General features: G+C 33.4%; 1 protein-coding gene across 1 annotated transcript in view; it reads left to right on the plus strand.

The window, feature by feature from the left end:
* LOC123710656 (V-type proton ATPase 116 kDa subunit a1-like) overlaps positions 1-21,102 on the plus strand; it is a 30,604-nt gene that overhangs the window by 7,991 nt on the left and 1,511 nt on the right. The window contains exons 3-12 of the mRNA XM_045662693.1: positions 9,299-9,466; positions 10,068-10,394; positions 13,031-13,207; positions 16,199-16,411; positions 17,350-17,500; positions 18,012-18,385; positions 18,844-18,953; positions 19,595-19,722; positions 20,231-20,442; positions 20,771-20,936. Coding sequence (XP_045518649.1) covers positions 9,299-9,466; positions 10,068-10,394; positions 13,031-13,207; positions 16,199-16,411; positions 17,350-17,500; positions 18,012-18,385; positions 18,844-18,953; positions 19,595-19,722; positions 20,231-20,442; positions 20,771-20,936 — 2,026 coding nt within the window. The remainder of the gene's footprint in view (positions 1-9,298; positions 9,467-10,067; positions 10,395-13,030; positions 13,208-16,198; positions 16,412-17,349; positions 17,501-18,011; positions 18,386-18,843; positions 18,954-19,594; positions 19,723-20,230; positions 20,443-20,770; positions 20,937-21,102) is intronic.

Raw genomic sequence — 21,102 nt, forward strand, 5'->3', positions numbered from 1 at the left:
GTGATTTATAGTGTGAATATATATATATATACCTAGGTAACACCGAAAATGTTTAGAAAGTGAAAAAGAAAAGAAGAAAGTTTCCAATACTTTTATGGTTTTTCGAAGTATTCTCCGTTCGGCTCTACACATCATCGCATTCGGAGTGACCACTGAGAAAAGCAGTGGGCCCATCTTCCTTAGGGGTCTCTTCTATGGCATTTTCGTACGCTTTCGCCGCATCTTCCGGGAATACCTCGAAATAATTTTATCTTTAGTTCTTGGAAATAAATGAAAGTCGCAGTGCGCCAGGTCAGGACTGTATGGCGGATGGCTCATTATCTCGACACCTGCCGCAGTTAAATATTCAACAGTCCATTTTGCGGTTTTCGCTGAAGCATTGTCGTGGTGAGGGAGGATCCTGCTTCGAGGGCGCTGCGCTCGAATTTTTTCCAAGACAACAGGCAAACGGCGATTGTCATACCAGTCTGCAGTAACTGTCCTTTCATCTACTAGTTGAACCACTGTTGCGTTTCATGTAATATTTTTTGAACTTGACTCATACCAATGCCTAGGCTTGCCCGTATCTGCTGATAGGTTACTCTCTTATCTTCTTCTATCATGCATAGCACAGCCCTGATGTTATCTTCGGTAGTCGCTGTTAAAGCACGTCCCTCACGCGGATCATCAGATTGCTACGTCTACGCTTAAAACAAATCAATGGTGCTACAATATTTTTAGGTCTGGGCCTCAGATATCTGTATATGTTTCATGATCATTGTTTATCAACTAGGCAAGTAGGTGATCAGCCTTCTATGTCTGACGTACCGACCGACTGACCTGACTTTTTGGTGTAAGGCATGCCGGTTTCATCACGATGTTTTCCTTCACCGTTCGAGCTAATGTTAAATGCGCACATAGAAAGAAAATCCATTGGTGCACATCCGGGGTTCGGACCTACGACCTCAGGCATGAGAGTCGCACGCTGAAGCCACTAGGCCAACACGGCTCAACTCGTTAAATCAATTTTAAATAGTGGCACGAGATGGGGCTTCATTAAGAAATGCTGATCGCAGCGTATCATATCTTTGTTGTTGAGTAAGCCCACAACGAAAGTCATAATAAATCATGGATCGAAAATTCCTGCGTTAGGGTTATTTTCACGTGTAACAAGATTTGCCGCCAATTTACAAAAACAAATGACAAAAGATGCAATATACTACATTAAGTTACCAAAGAGTTCTAAAATTGAAATTAAAAAAGTTTTCATTAACAATGTTTCTAACTGGCCAGTTCTAAACATTTTCAGTGCTACCCACGTATATATATTTATATTCCTACTTCTATATATTTATATGCGAGTGGGGGCCTTGGCGAATTTTTAACGCACAATTATAAATTAATATTGTTCGAATAGCTTACAGATTTAAATACTGAAAACAATAAACATTTATTTCAGAGTTAAAAAGGTTTAACGAGGTGTTTTTCCAAAGATAATATTTATTGTCTTCCTACTCGCTACGCCATTAATCAAAGTGTCTATATATTGACACTGCAATCGACAATCGATAATACTTACATATTATGATGTACATCATACTCTAGCCATAGGCTTAGTGGTCAACAATTATGGTATAATTTGTATCTTAGTACGAAAGTTCAAAAGAAATTATATTAAAATATAAATGAAATGAAGTAATCGCTCTGTAGTCGGTGTTATGTCAGAGTTCCGGGACTTCACACAGATTACAATAACTATATTCTTTTAGAACCTATAACAAAAGTCAAATGAGGTAATTCCATTTGTTGTTCATTTTAAGATAGTAATTTATTTAATATATTGTTTAGTTTAAATACGTTCATGCCTTTGAATTTTATAAAGTATAAATAAATCTGTTTTATCAAACCAGGATTATTTATTAGTATTAGTCGAACCCGTCACAGTGCCCTTACGAAACTTCTTAGCCACAATCCCTCAACAGTATGGCTGAAAACAAATTCCCTTCCCTTGTCTAGTCTTGACACGCTGGATATTTATTTTATTATGTATCCAAAGCGTATGGTATCGAAGTTTATTAGATTTTGTTATCTTCTTCAAAACTTATTCTATTCTCTATAGTTTCTGCGGTGTAGTTATTGTTAATTTTGTCACATCTTGGGTTGCATTATCGAAGTTGAAAATATCTATGAAAATCGTCTCTAGATTTTCACCAAATGTTGTAGGTGTAAAATTCTAATGGTTACGATCTTTTTCCGTCCAGTAATTAATCAAATAATTCCGATTCATAATATTGTATAGATAAATGATTTAGTAGATTAAATACGGATACTATTATATATACTAATTCTTCAAAAATAATAGCATATGATCTCGTGAAATTGACCAATAAATTGTTGATCAGACGCAATCAGTTGATTGATGCTAATACTCTTGGACACCAGCCAAATGACTTCAAAGGGTTCATGTTCCGGTATTTCTATTATTCTGATTTCCATGCTTCGACTTCCTTATATAAGCTTCATAGATGTAACTATAAATTCTACCCTTTTTTTAAATATATCACATATTATAGGCCAACCTAATACATTGTAAGCATGTAAGTGATAATAAGAGTCGAGAAACATAAGTCTCAATTTCTTCGATCAATACGATTTTTCGAGCGCGTATTACAAATGTGTAGTTTTTAATTTAGATGTAGTAGTAGACAAGCGTCAGTGAGAAATATAGAATATATATAGGTAGGTATACAAGGTGCCCCCGCGAACTTCTTTTTGCCGCTATTATTTTTTTAGTTAGCCTACCTTTTTAGTAGTACGCCGACCAACATAGAGTCACGATTTTCTGATAATACATGTACAAGTACCAAATAAAACTATTTTTTCTATATATTTTTCCAAATGTTCTCTCCATAAAAATCTTCCATTGAGTTCAAGGAAAAGTACCAAAAAAAATACTCTTCAATTGCGCTTATCATATTACATCATACATATTTTGCGATTCCTTTTTATTTATAGATAGATTTATTTTAGATAGATATAGATTATCTAGATTATTCTAGATTTTTAGACCTGAAGAAGATTCTGATTTTTTCGTTACGTTAACATTTTCAGATGCGCTACAACTACAGTTTTGGTGTCAGATTTTAGTATTACTTTTGCCATGAACACTTTTTTTATAGACAAGGATTTGCTTTGTATGCCTGACTCACGCCGTCTATTTAAGCTCCCAGATATATAGCATTTCACTCGTCACTTCACCGTATGATTTATGACCCAGGCCAAATATGCCTGACGACTAGGTCATATTAGTTTTATGACATTATGAAAAATTAAGATAGATAGATAGCGCCAGGTAAATAGTACCGGTGACAGCGAGGAAATGCTGCCAGCGTTAAACATACCAAACCGTGAAATGGGTGCCACAGGGACTAATCTTTTTAAATTTATTTTAATTTTCTATTTATCAATTTCTAATTATTATTATTATTACTATGTAGGTTACGAAAATTGTAAATACTGGTCGTAATCATTAGATACTGAGAAACAAATGAAAATAAAACGTACTTATGTACGTACGAATGTTGCAAATATCATCTTCAGGCAATCGATGGTGTTATAACGATACAATACAACATTCCTATAAAAATCGTAAAGTCAATCAGTTGCTCGATGACAATTGCGGTAAATCATTTGATATTCGTGTTTTATATCCTCGAAAGGAGTTTTTATTAAAATGGTTTAATTTTATTTGGATTATAACATTCACGTACGCACAGCCACACCAATATTTATAATGTATTGCGCTAGGGTAAGCCTTTAGAGATTTTTTTTTCTTATAAAAAGTCTCCTATCATACTTCTAGTCTTCCTAGTCTCCTAGTACCTCTTAGTTAAACAAATAAATAAATATTTTTCTTGTAACTTTAGTATCCACTTACAAATATGATAAGCTGACCTCAGTATATATAATAATACTTAACCTAAATAACCTGTCAGATGGGTCGTTGCGAACCCGATTTTGCGTGGCATTCTAGGAGTGGCGTTCGTGACTACACTATCGATTTAACATCTTGGCTTTTCGTTAAAATATGTCAAAAACGTAATAAAATATTACCGTTGCCTTACCATAAAATAGTAATAAATAAGGTAATAAAAGTTACTATAACTAATTAGTTTGTTATAGGGATTAAAGTTGCCTTCTTTCTAGAAAAATGGAATAACTGCGCTTATTACCGATATTGGTTTATAATGTTTTCGATTAAATTAAATTAAATCGTTAATTTATTACATTCTAAAAGATCTAGTAAAAATAAGATTTAGTAGATAACTGTATAGAAATATGATCGAATTCCAAGAATATAATGCAGACATTCAAACTGTTAAGGTTTTTGAAATTAGTAAAAAAAAATCGGGAGAGAACTGTTTGATGTTTCGTAGCGGGAATTAAAAACAATAACTTGTGAAAACATATTTTGTCATCGATCATAAAGTAAGAATGAAAGCGTAGCGACTCAACTCTCACACACGATTGCCGATCAGATAAGGTCGAACTTTAACAGGATCAGAGATCTTATAGCATAAAATAACAGGACGTTGTTGACGGGTTATTGTTAGATAGCACAGGTAACTGGCCAGACGGCAAATTGGAATAATAGCGAGTCTGTAGCATGCAACAGATAACTAATGCAAAGGACTGCCTGTGTGGGATTAGTGCACAAGTAACAATTATAACAATTGAAGATCTGTGACCTTCTTAATAAAGGCTTTGTACAAATGCATGTGAGATAGGCCGTAAATAAAATTGACAACTAACTGGGGACTTAGTCAAGATGTCTTAACAATAGTATGTAGAAAGTCGAAAACTTAATTTGTATGAAAATGACCGTTCGTGTCGAAAAATTTTCATACAAATTTAGTTTAAAATCCCCTTACCTAACTGACAACATAATGGTATAATTGCGAGCCAATAACATACCACAGATAAAATGTGATGGAGAGGACTATCTGAGTAGCAAAAGATACACAACTCAATTGAAAATCGGTGTTTTTTTATTGGTTCTAAATAATTTCAATACTTTAAATTTCATTACTTTGGTAGATATTTTTTAGAATTCCCCAAAGTGTCGTCTAATAAATACTATTTTTCTATGTTTTAGATTAAAACTCAATATATTTACTCCCTTTCCACTGTATTCCAAGCTTAATTTGTTTTATAAGCTACACGATAGTTAGAAACAAGTTATAAATTCCTCGAGATTGATAAATAAAAACACCTGTTTTATAGCCTTATAATCTTCGAAGATGTTTATTTTATCATTATAACAGATTATTTAAGATCCTGTAAGAATAATATTCCATTATTAGCAAAACCTCGGTTTTGACTAAGACTACATCTCGAGCATTTTTCTTCTAGGCAAGTATCTGTATGTCTGAAACATGTAATCGATTCCCGAGTCCTATATATCCTATATATCATCACGGTAGATAAATGTTATTTACACATGAACATGATAATCCACAGTGCACAGCCGGGGTTCAGAGACACGTCCACATCACTCATCTTAATATAAAAATAATATTTATATAATTATCGTATTTAACGAAGACCTATTTGAATCGTCAACGATCGTTCACTTATCGTGCCGCTTGATACCTTGACATTCCATAGAGATGTGGGGTCTCTCTACATCTTCTACCGCATTTATCATGGAGAGTGTTCAGTGGAGTTGTACTGAATAATACATGCAGCTGAGTTTCATCACCGGACGTCAATGCAGAATACAAAATACCATCCGCAACACCTCGACGTCCGTAGTTCCACAACTGAGCGTTTCTTAAGGAAGTTTTACTCACTGAAGTATTTCCAAACCAATTAAGGTCCTTCAAGAAAAAAGCGAACCACGTCTTAAAAGGCCGATAACGCCCTTGTAGCAATGTGAGTTTCCATGGGCCGCGATATCACTTAACGTCAGGTGAGCCTCCTGCCCTTTGCCTCCTAGGGAAATAAAAAATACAGCTTACATAAGTGTTAAACCATTTTAATATAGTAGTGTTATATGCTATCTATATACCAGTGTGTTCCCATGCTACACCTACTCAATAATAGCCCTCGGCAAGTAGACTAATTGCGTTTAATTGAAACGACAATGAATATAAGTAGTTATTGTATCACGTAATGCGAGAAAAAAATGTAATCGTCAGTCGCTTTAGGTATTTCCATGACTATTATACCGATATATAAAAAAATTATATTTGTTCGTAGGCTAACGAAGATTTTTTTAACAGAATTTGTTTTGATTATTTAATATAAGTAGCCTTTGAAAGCGATACAACGATTGTAACAGTCATACCATTTGTATAGTACGATTTGTTTTTAACCTCAAAATAGGCTTCAGTTTCGGCGGTTACCTCTTCATGAGCGCAAAATCTGTCCATTGAGCATTTTCTTGAAGTCTCAAGAAGTCGTTGGGGGTCAAATCTGGAGATGGATGCAGAAGCAATTTGAAGGCCAATTCATGGAATATTGCCATCGTTTTCATTGGTTAGAGTTGTAGTACGTGTTTTGTTACTGTGGCAGAGTCATAAACACTATATTACCATCACAGCTTTGTGGTTCCAAGTTGTAGAAGTTTTTACCATACTCCACGGTCTTAGCATTTGAAATTAAAATATTATATTTTCGTTTTAACATTGGCCTATTTCAGTTGATTTTATAATATTTTTTTATGATTTTAATGATAAAAGCTTGCCAACGCTCGGCACACTGATACATTACTAAAATAACCACAAAATACAATTTTTAATGTGACAAGCACTCAAAGGAAAACATGACATACACGTAGATATCATACAAATAATAAACAAAACAATTAGTAAACAAAACAAACATTAAACAAAAAAATTACTAATCAAAAAAAATTAAATTACAAAATTCTAAACAAAAATCGATTTTAAAGTGTGAATATCAGCTAGACCTAGCTCGTTTATGCTTTTTCGAATTATGCTTGATGAATTAGTGTTAGTATATATATGATAATAATAAAAAAGTAAATCAATGGCGCTACAACCTTTTTTAGGTCTGGGCCTCAGATTTCTGTATCTGTTTCATGATCGTTTGTGAATTGAATAGGCAAGTAGGTGATCAGCCTTCTGTGCCTGACACATACCGTCGACTTTTTGGGTCTAAGGCAAGCCGGTTTCCTCACGATGTTTCTCTTCACTGTTCGAGCTATTGTTAAATGCCCTCATAGAAAGAAAATCCATTGGTGTACAGCCGGGGATCGAACCTACAACATCAGAGATGAGAGTCGCATGCTGAAGCCACAAGGCCAACACTGCTCTTAGTACCAAAGTTGGCCAACACTGTATACATATGAAACCCAGAATAAACCTTCATCATTAATAACCACTTATTACTTACTTCGACTTTAGTTATAGGAATTCATACACATGTATGTATACGGTGCGTTATAACAGTAATAATGTATGACAATCATAAAATAGGTTAGCCACAGAAGCGTAAATTAAGCAATAAAATCTTCAGATGAGCTCGGATGTTGCGAATGACCAATTGGGGAGCTATTTCTGGAGTAAGGTGCGGTCTCGTGACGCTAGGATTGTCACTAGCGATTTAAAATAAGATTTTCTAGCTAGCTACTAACTAATCCGGCAAATATTAATTAGACGATATGTCAAGTACAGATGACTGTCACTCGCTTATAAATTATGTATACTAACGCAGAAATGCAATGCCAAGACTGATCTTCTGAAAACACACGCACAGAACATACAAAATAAAAATATTGCTGTTTAACATTTAGTCCCTATATATTCTTATTATGTATCGGCAAACGGTTATTTATTAATTTACAACTTGTCCCTCGACAAAAGCTTATTTAAAAAAATTAAGTGTAATTAGATATTGATATCGATTTGTGTACTAGTAGATGCGTTTGAATTAGGAATCGATGTTATTTTTAAAGAAATGTTTTTGACATATAGATCCGGGGGAGAAATATGCTTCTTATTTATCACTTTCGGGAAAATAAGGACTAATACATTTATAACATAAGCATGATGAAAACTTTGATTGTTGACTGATTACCACAATCGTATAGTTCCAAACTATGTTAATATACGGCTGTGACAACCCTAAAGAATAGTGAATGTTCCATTCAATATGTTCAGTAATTTCTCGTAGTATTTATGAAGGAAGTTTACACTCCATTGTTTAAGTTTTTTTTGTAATTTGAGATTAATGCCAAGATATATAATATACACCACGTGTAGAATTTTATATATTATTTTTGAAAGATTGAACGCATGTTTTTTTCTATACATTTGTATATTTTATACTACACGAGTTCTATGATTCATGTTCGTGCCACCGTTTAAATCGTAATACGACCACGTAGCGCTGCTCTTTTTACGTTAAATGACCTAGCTACGCTTTGAAAAGGCGTATTCAGGATATACATTTACTGGTATACCCACGCTTAAACTAGATTATGTCCGCACTTAGAAGGATTGGGTTGTTACAATTCCTGTGACTTGTCCTACATTTTATATTAATACTGGTAGAACAAGGTATTAAGTTAAGAGGGGCTTTCTGTAAAAAAAAATATCAGACTAAATGCTGGTAGGATTTCATATATAGCACGCACTACGTACTTTTTACACACAGACAGGACACCCTGTCCTGTTCACAGACGCTAATTCCTCATTAGCGTCTGTGCATTCCAGTACAATGAGACAACTCCAGATACTACCATATATATACCATGGACTAATGTATCTAAATTATTTATTACTAATTGCACAGTATAACTGTAGGATCTCACAACCATGGTTAAATTGTTAATATGCGGTAAAATCCCGGCTAGGTTGAACTAACGATTGTTTTGGGTTAATTACAGAATAGAGCAGTGTAGGCCTGCTTATGTGTGACTATCATTCCTGAGGTCATAGCTTCGATTCCCGGCTATGCCCCAATGGACTTTCTATGTGCGCATTTAACTTTTGATCGAACGGTGAAGGAAAACATCGTGAGAAAACCGGCATGCCATAGACCCAAATAGTCGACGGCGTGTGTTAGGCACAGGAGGCTGATAACCTACTTGCCTATCAGATTAACAAATTATTATGAAACAAATGAAAAAATCTGAGGCCCAGATCTAAAAAGGATTTGATCAGATTTGATCCCCAACTTACTTTAAAAAATCGCTGAAACTGACAGAACCGTTGTTTAAAAATAGAATATGTAGTTTCCGTCCATTACATGATTTGAGATTACAATTAATTAATATTGAAATGTTTCGCAGCTAAACCCCCACGTGAATGATTTTCATCGTCGCTATGTAACGGAAGTTCGTCGTTGTAGCGAGATGGAACGGAAACTGCGATGGGTCAGCGGCGAGTTGGCAGAACCGCCGCCCCCTCCCAAACCCGCGCCCAGGATAATGAGCCCTCGAGAGATTAACATATTAGAGGTAATATATGTAACAAGCATAGACATTTATAGCCCATATTATGATTGATTTGTGTCGTTCGAAATACGGATTAATCAATACAGAAGTTATGTACTATGTACGCCTCACGTTTGCGTAAAGTCCAGGAGGTCTATTACGAAAATCAAATACCGAAGCCTCGGACCTAAACCAAGCTATGACGAGCTTCGTATTAAAGCCTATTACCAAATCGCTTTGGATCCGAATAATGCAAATGGATTTCGTTTCGGAAGCATATTGATGATTTGAATGGCATATTTCCGATAAAAATGTGAAAATAATATTAACTTTTAACAAAGCATTCATCATAAAAACTAGTATAATTGAATTGCATTATGTAACTGGTGCTTACCAGTATATAGCTTTATTGATTCACAAGCAAAATAAATTATAAAAGGAAAATGTATCCTTCTATCGAAGTCGTATTTCCTTTTTCGTAATAGACCTTCGACCTAATTACCACCAAACAGAAGTTTTTAGTTTTTGAAATTGTTTGTCTAATTCTAGTATCGCAACAAACATTTTGTCTAACGTCTCTTATTAGTAAGATCTTGTTTTTATTCTATAAATTGTTTTTCTCCAGGAAAGAATTGACTTCATAGAATCAGAGATACAAGAAATAACAAGAAACGCACAGAACCTAAAAACGGACTATCTATCGCTGATCGAACTGAAAATCCTTATTGAGAAAACTCAAACGTTTTTCCAAGACCACAGCGCTCATAGAAAAATTTCTGCTTCAGTGCAAGTATACAATAACGAGGGAGTGGGGGGACATTTGGGATTCATAGCTGGTGTCGTGGCGACACCAAGAGTTGCATCCTTTGAGAGAATGCTCTGGAGGATTTCACATGGCAACATTTTCTTTAAGCAAGCGCAAATTGAGGAGCCGTTAAAAGATCCTGTGACGGTGAGTTATATAGTAAACTAGATTACAGATTTTTAAGCAGAGAGGAGAACAACTGTGTCTTATGAGGAAACTGGTTTAGAGAATATTGTTGAGTAGAAGACTCGATGTAATTGAATGGTAGATAATATTTATAAGTTCCTTTTTGTAATAGGAGGCAAACGGGCAGGAGGCTCACCTGATGTTAAGTAATACCGCCCGCCACATATAGACACTTACATTGCCAGAAGGCTTGCAAGGGCTTGCTTGTATTTTAAGAATTGGTACGCTCTTTTCTTGAATGATCCTTAACCGAATTGGTTCGGAAATACTTCAGTAGGTTCAAAATGGGGGCGCGGCAAAAACTGCCTTAATAAACTTCCAAACGAACGCGAAACTGAGAAAAAATGTTGTCACATTTACCTCCGTATTCATATAAATTACGGGTTTTATTGAATATTTTTAACGTAAGAGTACGTTAAAAAAATTCAAATTGTGTCTACGACACTGTAAAATCTGCGTATTTAGATATATTTATTTTTTATGTTTAATACAATTTGCCTAGGACCTGCGATTATTTTCAATTCAATTAAAAAACTAAATACAGTGAGATAATTCAAGATAATGAGTCAAAAGATTCATCCCTTCTGTATAATACATTAACTAGCTGCGCAGTTGCAGCGTCTAATAGTACATCAAACTGAAGATTACTACTGTACTATACTCGCTAACTAGTAGGCACATAGGCTTAGTCATGTGAAAATGAATTAGAGAGTCATTAAATTAAGATAATTATTCCATTGCAGTCCAGTCAGAGAATACGAACGTTTTAAATCGAATGATTATTTTCTTCCTGCTATCTTTCTTGTTATTCAAGGAAAAGTTTTCTTTATATTGTTAAGTGTACGTTCATTGATATTATGATGTCTCTTTTAACAGCGTAAACAAATTTGTAAGTGTTTGTAAACTAAACTTTTATGCGAAAATGGACTGATTTTTTAAAAGGGTTAAATGATGTACGTTATTTATCGACACCACGGGCCTAGTAAGAAGACTGAAAAGGACAAAGCCATTTGAACTAGTGAATTAGTGTTGGTGCACGTTAGTCTTAAGTGCTAAGCACTGTTATGTGAAAATATAGAACACAAAAACAGTGTGTTAATAGAGACTGTAATAGTGTTATTAGTGCCTTGTGTTAGAAATTCTTTTTAGTAAAGTAGATTAGACTAAAATTATTATTTCTCTTAAGTTTAGAGATTAATGGTGTCTTAGTAAAGACATATGTTAAAAATATGATATATGCATATTTAATATGTTTATTCGATGTAAAATTATTCGTTAAGACAACATGACATATGCGTAAAACTATGTTGATAGGTGATATGTTTTGACACCAGTTTTGCATAAGCATTGTGATTAGGGCTTCTATCGCGTATATATATTTAGCTTATTTCGTGAGCAGTCTATCATTTCAGTTCAAAAAGTGTCATTGTTTTTTTCTTCTAAAGTTGTACGTAGTCATTAGATTTAGATTAAGTGGTAATAATTAACAATATTGAATTACGTATAAGCGCCTAATACCAAGGTCTACCAACCCTAAGGTCTGCCAAGTCTCATATGGAAACTTGTGAAGCATCGACCGTTGTAAAGGAATGCTATAAATGTTGAGATAGATTTTAGAATTCAATCGTAAAAAAATATGAGTATCATATAAAACTATACAGCTGTTTAAATATAAAAATATCTGCAATACAGTTCACGCGTGCTGCGGTGAGGTCATTGTCCTTTATTGATTTTCCAGTTAACATAAGAGCTTTTATAAAAACTATTGGGGTGAAAATTTTGAGTCACGTCATATGTCATGTGAACATAGACTAATTAAAATATGATTTTCCTGTTAACATTTTAGCATACAAAATGCCGTATATATATTGTTTATTATTATTTCGAAGATTCAGATGTTTAACAAATCTGACTATAAGACACTTGAGTAGATCAGATTCAGATCAGATGAGATTAGATTAGATAGATTTGATACTCATAACATAATCTTATAGTTGTTGTCGTTGGAACTAATGCGTTTTCTACTTCAGCTTGACACTTTAAAATATGGACCTAGACAGACGCAAATAAAGTATTTCAGTGTTCCGAAACTTTTCCGATATTATGTATGCTTTAAATAATTTTAGTTTTAGTCCATATTAACTACCCGCGTACAACAATAGAAAATAAGGGGAATGTAACGTATGATTGCAATGTAACAGTTAAAGAGAGTGCCAATGTCTGGCTATACTCTCGGGGCGTAACTCCTATGATTTAGTTAATTGCTATGAAACGAATGAATGCAATGTTGAAGAGAGTGCCTGCGTTTGGCTACACACTCGGGGCACAACTGCTTATAAAACTAAGAAAGCCTGAGTGAGCAAAATGTAACTTCTAACAAAATATAAATTATTTGTTAGACTCGTGATTATTTAGTAAAAAGTTATGTCTAAATATTAGCTACGCTGCCCATGGGTTAGCGGATGACACATGTTGATCATTCATTGCTTGTTTCCTTGTTGCTCGTATATGTGCTTCTTTCGTACGTAGAACCAATAATTTAACAATGCCATACCATAGTATACACGTAAAATTATTTGATAGCTGCTTCCTTCCAGGGTCACGAACTACAAAAGACAGTTTTTGTTGTATTTTTCCATGGAGAGCAAATTAAGTTACGAGTAAAGAAAGTGTGTACTGGGTTTCAAGCTACACTCTACCCGTGTCCGGCTACATATAAGGACCAACAGGACATGTTAGCTGGAGTCGAAAGCAGAATTAAGGATTTGGAAATGGTAAGGAATTCAAATTGTCTATGAAGTTTGTATGTAAATAGTCGCTTAAAAACATTTGACATTTCTGAATTTTTGTATTGTTTATTAATTAAAAAAAAACATCTTAAATTTATTCTGTTTCATTAATAAAAACAGATAAGTATTTAAATATTCATTATTTTTAAACGACTTAAAAAAAAATTAAGCGAGAACTTTCCCTTTCATTTTCAATTCGACGTCCGGATAAAACATTTGACATTTCTGAATTTTTGTACTGTTTATTAATTTAAAAAAAAACATCTTAAATTTATTCTGTTTCATTAATAAAAACAGATAAGTATTTAAATATCCATTATTTTTAAACGACTTTAAAAAAAGATTAAGCGAGTACTTTCCCTTTCATTTTCAATTCGACGTTATCGACATTTGGACGTTATCGACATTTGGACGTTATCGACATTTCGACGTCATCGACATTTCGACGCCGGATTCGGGTTTATCTTTAACACCATGTCACCAATGTAGTTTATTAGTACCTATAGTAGTTAAAGAGTACCTATCTTTCGGGTTTTTCTTTGTCAGAGCTGTTAATCTGTAGAGATATTGTTAATCACATTGCTGTCAAGAAATAGGTGACGTCATAATTTAGTTAATTGCCGTAAGATTAGAATGAAAGCGTACTCCAGGTACGGCATAAATCATACGAAATTAATGTTCATATGGAACATGTGTGAAAGTAAATAGCCATAGAACCATGCCGGTACTCTATTATTACCAAGGCAATCCCTACTGAGATATTGAGTTTTTGTACCGCCCTACCCCAAGGCTGTAGCTTCAATGCCTCAGATAATAAAGTTACAAATCGGCACAACTATTACGTTACCATAGATAAAGAAAAGGTAAATATTCATTTAAAAATCCAGCTTCGCTAATACATAATCATATTAAATATTGCTTTGTATTATACGTGTTATTCAATTATACGTGTAACTGTATATTGTTATAGATTATGTAACTGATAATCTTACAGTTCACGGTACTGGCCGCAATATCAAGAAATTGTGTCAAGATGCCAAGAAATACAGCACGTTAAAATTAAATTAACTCTGAGATTGTTTTCTTATAGGATAAATTACACTGTATGAACACGTTTAATTTAAATTGTAATATTATTAACTGTCAAGGCGAATATGGTGGTGTGAAATTTATTGATTTTGATTTTAAAGTTTTATGTACAACTGACCTATCATTGTCATTGTTATTTTGACAAATGTCAATTCTCAGTTCGGTAGCGTCGTTCAGTATTCAGTTTAACAATCTTTTAAAGTTATATAAATAATGGTTGTCATTATTATCTTTATACAGAAGTGAATATAATATTTATTTAGTTATTTATTTATTAGGTATTTTTGAAGCGAAATTATGCTTAAAATATAAAAAAGTACCAGAGTTCTTTGCCATAGACACATATTTACCATAGAAATTCCCGCCATGATAGTACCATTCAAAATGTAGTCTGCTAAGTGTTGTTAAAAATAACAATGGTTTTAACGACTGTTATTAATTCGAGTAAATGCGTTTGATTGTCGTTTAATGATGAGAGTCTGAAAACCTGATGATATACGACAGACCGTTGATATTTATAACTTCCTTGATTAGTAAGATATTTAGTTATTTTTAAAAACATCCGTCATCACGAGCAAAGTTGTATAACATTAATGTTATATTATATAGCTTTAACAACATTGCCCTAAACGAAAGTTTAAAAACATAAATAGCATGGAAATTCTATCCATAACGGATTAATAAGGCACTCATTTAACGCGGTAGGTTGTTTATAGTTTTGGTAAGTTGAAAATTACAATTTGCATATTTATATGCATACGAGTTCGGCAGTTAAAACTTAGCAGCAAAGTAGACAAAAATGCATCTAAAAAATTTATAAAAAAGATCATGTAATAAATACTGAGCAGTGAAATAGCTGAATGGGCAGTTAAGAGCCGTAACAATAGGGTGGCAGGGCAGGCAAAATGCCACGGGCCCCCGACTCAAGAGGGCCTCTTGGTTTCGAGCTCAAAAAATTGTTATTTTTATTTCATTGTAAACGTATGCAGGTTTCCACACGTTTCCTTCACCGAAAAGCTAGCAAATAGATGATGAATGCATTGAGATATTATATTCTATGGATAAATGCAATACGCATTGAGCTGTCGTGGGGGCTACAGACCATTTCCTCTCGCCTAAGAGAGGAGTTATTATTGTGGTATTAGTGGGACATATATAACGTGTAATTGAGTACGCTGAAAATCTCGAAGTTTATTAAAATTAAAGAAGTACAACGTGACGATTTTCATTCATAGGGCCCCATCAAAAGAAATTGCCAAGGGCCCCAGATGGTATAGTTCCGCCTCAGCCTTAGGCTTACCATCCTCGGCTCAGGATATACTGTTATATCCTAAACTTCACAGTCTCTTTGATAGGTAGCATACTCACTGCTTGCCTTATAAATTCGACCGTGCCCTCCATGTACGGTTTAAGCACTCGCCCGGTACCACACAACCCTCCTACAACCTGAACAAAGTTAAATTAAATAAAAAGTTACACTCGAACCGGAAATTGAACCCGGTACTCCTCACTTAGCAGCCACTTAATAAGACCGCTAGGCGATAAGGCCCTTTAAATCTAACCTAACCTAAAACTGCCGAACTATTTATCGGACGGCCCATTCCATCATTTTTACCGGCCATTTACTAGTCTGTCTACGTATTTTTAATACTGACATTGTAAGACGAAATAACTGGCCAATTGTTTTATTATGTTACTATAGATGTTTTACTGTCGCACAAATTTACCAACCAGAAAAGCAAAATACATAACTGTATATAACGTATATTTAAATAACAGTTGAAAAATCAGTTTCCAATTAATCAACAAATCAAACAATTTTTTTTTAAATTTTGTAAGGTTCTTTATATCGTCTAAAAAGGAAGACTAAACTTAGAATAATTTCAGGTCCTCGAACAGACTGAACAACATAGGAAACTGGTGTTAGCCAACATAGCCAGAGACCTTAGTACCTGGATGGTAGCGGTGAGGAAAGAGAAGGCAATATATCACACTTTAAATATGTTTAGTATGGATATTATCAAGAAGTGCCTAATAGCTGAGTGCTGGGTTCCGAAGCAGGATTTACCACTCTTACAGAAGGCTTTGGATGATGGCGTGGTGAGCAAATGACACTATTTTTTTTTTTTTTTACATTGATTATAAGAGACCAGGTATCTAAGAAGTATATAGTGACTCTAATCTCTGAGGTCGTTCGATTCCCGGATGGAGTGTTTACCTATGTGCGCATCAAAAGTCTCCCATACTGCGAAGGCAAACATCAAAAACCGTCAAAGTCATCAAAGTCTCAAATCCAAAAATGGACATGACTGACCTTCTTCCTTCTTCCACCTTCTTGTCTATGAAATACATATATGCCTAGACCTATATATATTTCGTTGAAGCAATTGATTATTTTACAATTTAATTTATATTGAACATTATTAGGACATTAGAAATTAGACTTAAATTTAGGAATCGGTACTAATTATTTTGCACAAGACTCAAATCCAGGAAAACTACGAAAAACAAGGATTTGAAAGTGACAAGTTTATAATTGAGAAAAATATACCTTATTTTAATCTTACAATTTATAGTTAATCAAACTAATTCCAACACATACATACAGTATTTAAATTTATCTTAACCTACATAGTTTTAATATTAATAAATAAATAAAACTAAAACAAATTTAGAAACTTTGGTCCCTGTGGCAGTGTACTTCTAACTCTGGCAGCATTTCTCGCTGTATTGCGATACTTAATCGCTGAGCGAGGAAAGCACCAGCTCTGCGTTCACCAGTACTGTCTACCAGGCACCAACTTAAATCTTTAATAAGTGCCTGTACACTTGACCCCAAGAGTCTCTACTCCAAAGAGAACAAAATCGAAGTTGGAGCAAACTAATAAATATTTTAAACAATTTCTTTCTCTTATAGAATATCTTATAATTGTAGTTTTTTTTCGTAAATCTTTTAATAGGAATCTAAAACACCTGTTGTTCACACCTGGGTATGTTCTGGAGCAATCTGTAAACTCAGACTTTGACTTGGATTTCAGAAAGTAAGCGGTAGTCCAATTCCGTCGATTTTGAACCCGGTAGGCAGTCACGAAACTCCGCCTACCTTCAACAGAACTAACAAATTCACGCGCGGATTTCAGAACCTCATTGATTCCTATGGAATCGCTAGCTATAGAGAAGTTAATCCAGGTAAACAATCCTTATTAAAACTAGTATAGAATCCCGAAACAGCTTACACATTACGCATCCGTCTCGATATTTTTTCTATTAGTGCTAGAAATAATCAATAAAAATTCCTGAATACATTTACCTAATACTATCTAATTCAGTGTTGTGTTGTGTAAGTGAATTGTTCCATCTCCGGGTATCCATAAAACTAAGTTCTTTGCATACTAAGTGTTCATGTGAGGAACGTTAGACAAAACACGAGTCAGAGAGAATGCAGGTACATAAAAGTGCATTTTTTCTGCAATTCATTTTAACTGTGTTAATATCATGTAGTTAGTTATCGTACAAAGAAAACTTTCGACTTGTATTTTTTATACATATAACTTCTGTGGTACGAATGACATTACTATAGTGATCAGCGAAAGATACCCTGACATAGAAAAGGGTGATTATTTTTATTTAAGACAGAGTATCTTAAAACGTTTGAATATAATATTTTCTGAAGACAACTGAAAAAATGCTTATTTTTCAGCTTTATACACAATAATAACATTCCCCTTTCTCTTCGCTGTGATGTTCGGCGATATGGGACACGGTCTTATCATGACAATTTTTGCCGCAATTATCATAATCTTCGAGAAATCCTTATCAAAAAAAAAGTCAGACAACGAAATATGGAACATATTCTTTGGCGGGAGATATATTATATTATTAATGGGAATATTCTCAATGTATACGGGGTTGATATACAATGATATTTTCTCGAAATCCCTTAATATATTTGGGAGTAGTTGGAAGAACGTGTACGATAATGAGACTTTGGTTAAACATAAGATGTTGGATCTGGACCCAGCTGTTGCATATACGCAGACACCATATCCTTTGGGGATCGATCCAGCTTGGCAGGTACAATTTGTGTTTAAATATTATTAAAAACGACTGATAATTATGACAATTATTTATTTTGAATGAAGAATTATATAATATATAATTTAAAACATTATTAACGTTTCATGTACTTTGATGGAAGGATTATGCGAACAAATGCAATCTTTTTTCAATTTTAAATCGAGATGTATAAATAATTTAGTATCTATTGTTATATGATATGTTTTAATACAAAATATTTTTACACTCTTTTATGAACCACCATGCACATTGCACCATGCAAATGGCAACTACGGGAAGTCATATTAATACAAAGTGTCATAAAGTTATTACGTATATTACTATAAATACTCAAATAACAGGTGTAACCCTAATATAGAGTTATTTCTACAAAAGTCGGACTTAAAGTGAAGAATTTCACGGTTTTCTAACTGTTTTATCTTCGTGTTTATTCTGACATATATATTTTTTTTCAGTTCGCATCAAACAACATAATATTCTTAAATTCGTTCAAAATGAAGCTCTCAATAATATTCGGTGTGATCCACATGGCGTTTGGTGTGTCATTGAGTGTGGTAAACTTCAAGTAATTATTCTTACATAGAAATTATAACCTATTTACTTGCTTTTAGTTTTAAGCTTATATACCTTGAATTTATTAAATATTAAAAAAATGTATATATTGGCTATTCACTAACACTTAATGAGATTTACTGTATGCACATAAGAATATTAAAACGATAAAAAATAATAAACCTTTTAAATATTATAACATATATATATATATATTATAATATTAAAATAAAATATATTATTTATTAATATTGACCGTATATAAGGTAACTTCCTCCTAAGGTCCTTACAGCTAATATAAGTTAATTTAACAAAAAACAATAACAAACCTTAAAAAAATATTAAACTATTAATTATTAACTTATTAATAAAATATATTATATATTAATAAATAATATATTTTATTTTAATAATATATATATTTTAAGAATATTATATATATATATATTTTACTTTGAATTTAATTTCTTATATTGGAGTTAGTGAACAGAGGAAAAGGGAAATATCGATATTAATTTTGTAAATTTATGAATTAAACAAAATTATTTAACATTATAAAATAATATCAGTTAATTAGTTTGTAGTCTTTGTAAGTCCTGTATTCGATTCAAGGAGTCCCAACTATCCCATACTTATTTCACATAATTATTACAGATTCTTCTCGAAACCGTACATGATATTCCTCCAGTACATCCCCCAAATTCTATTCTTGCTTCTTCTCTTCTGGTACCTTTGCATCATGATGTTTATGAAATGGATCATGTACTCCACTGTGGCTGAAGGTAATTTTAGCTTTTTGTCTAGGACATTTTCATTCAAAGTTGATTATGAATTAGCAAAATGCTTCAAATTTATTGTTACTGTTGCATAGTATTTAAAATTCAATAACGCGTTTACGTTTCTTTCATTAAATACTCTGAAGCAAACCTATTTATACCTTATATTGAAGCCATTTTAGCTGGAGGTTTATTAAAGGAAGAACAGTCTTATTCATAATATTAAGTTTGTAATAATTAAACGTCATTATTTCAAACAAAAATCATAATCATACATTAAATGCGAGGCGAACACGAAACTTTATGGAAATGTATTTTCGCTTCCCAATTGGGAAATCCATTGAAATTTTCTAAGGAAAACATTGTCCTTAAGTTTGGAATTAGCGATTATAGTTCCTGTGCCCATAGCCGAGAGCTTTATGGATAAATGTATTATATGATCACATGACATGGCGAGTCCATAGAAACATCATCAATAAGATACGATTCCAAGTTAATATAACAATATTTTCAGACCCCGCATTAGGTTCCGCGTGTGCTCCATCAGTTTTGATAATGTTTATAAACATGATGCTGCTGAAGAGCACAGAAGTGCGTTGGCCGTGTCAGCCATTTATGTATGAGGGGCAAAATGCTTTGCAAAGGACATTTTTAGCTGTGGCTTTCCTGTGTATTCCTGTTATGCTGTTTGGAAAACCAGTTTATCAAATTATAAAGAAACGAAAAGTAAGTATAAAGTATTTTAAGGCTTCAAAACAAATGAAAATCTGTTTAATATTACTTCATAATATAGTTATCAGAATAATAAGAACTTTGTCAAGTGTATTGATCACTAGACACAGGCATAAATAACAGTTTCCTTTTCGCACTTGGAACCTATCACTTTAACATTGAAAACCAATTATTATAATGAATGTCGTTCATTGAACGGAGAAATTATGACTAATTTGTGTTACGTAACTTTTTGTATTTTACACGAATTGTTTGTTGTCCATACTCATAAACTCTAACATTTATCTCCTATAAATTATTATTAATTATTTATTGATATTAGCATATTTCGGGAGTGGAAGAAGGGGAAGGTGAGAAAGTAGAAGAGCAAGAAGAGATGGGTGAGATGATGATAACACAGGCAATTCACACTATAGAATACGTGTTGGGCGCTGTCTCCCACACGGCCTCTTATCTTCGTCTTTGGGCTTTATCGTTGGCTCATGCACGTAAGTTTTACTACTATAGTATTTTCTGTATTGCTCTTAATTTTAGAGCAGTGTTTCCAGTGGCCCAGGGCATAGGATCACTTTGATTGTTAAGTGCTATTCGATAATTTGTTGGAATTTTTGGAATTTGAATTTCAGTTTTGAAAATTTACTTACTCTGTAATTT

This window comes from Pieris brassicae, chromosome 6 (genome assembly GCF_905147105.1).
Source record: "Pieris brassicae chromosome 6, ilPieBrab1.1, whole genome shotgun sequence".
NCBI classification, from domain to species: domain Eukaryota; kingdom Metazoa; phylum Arthropoda; class Insecta; order Lepidoptera; family Pieridae; genus Pieris; species Pieris brassicae.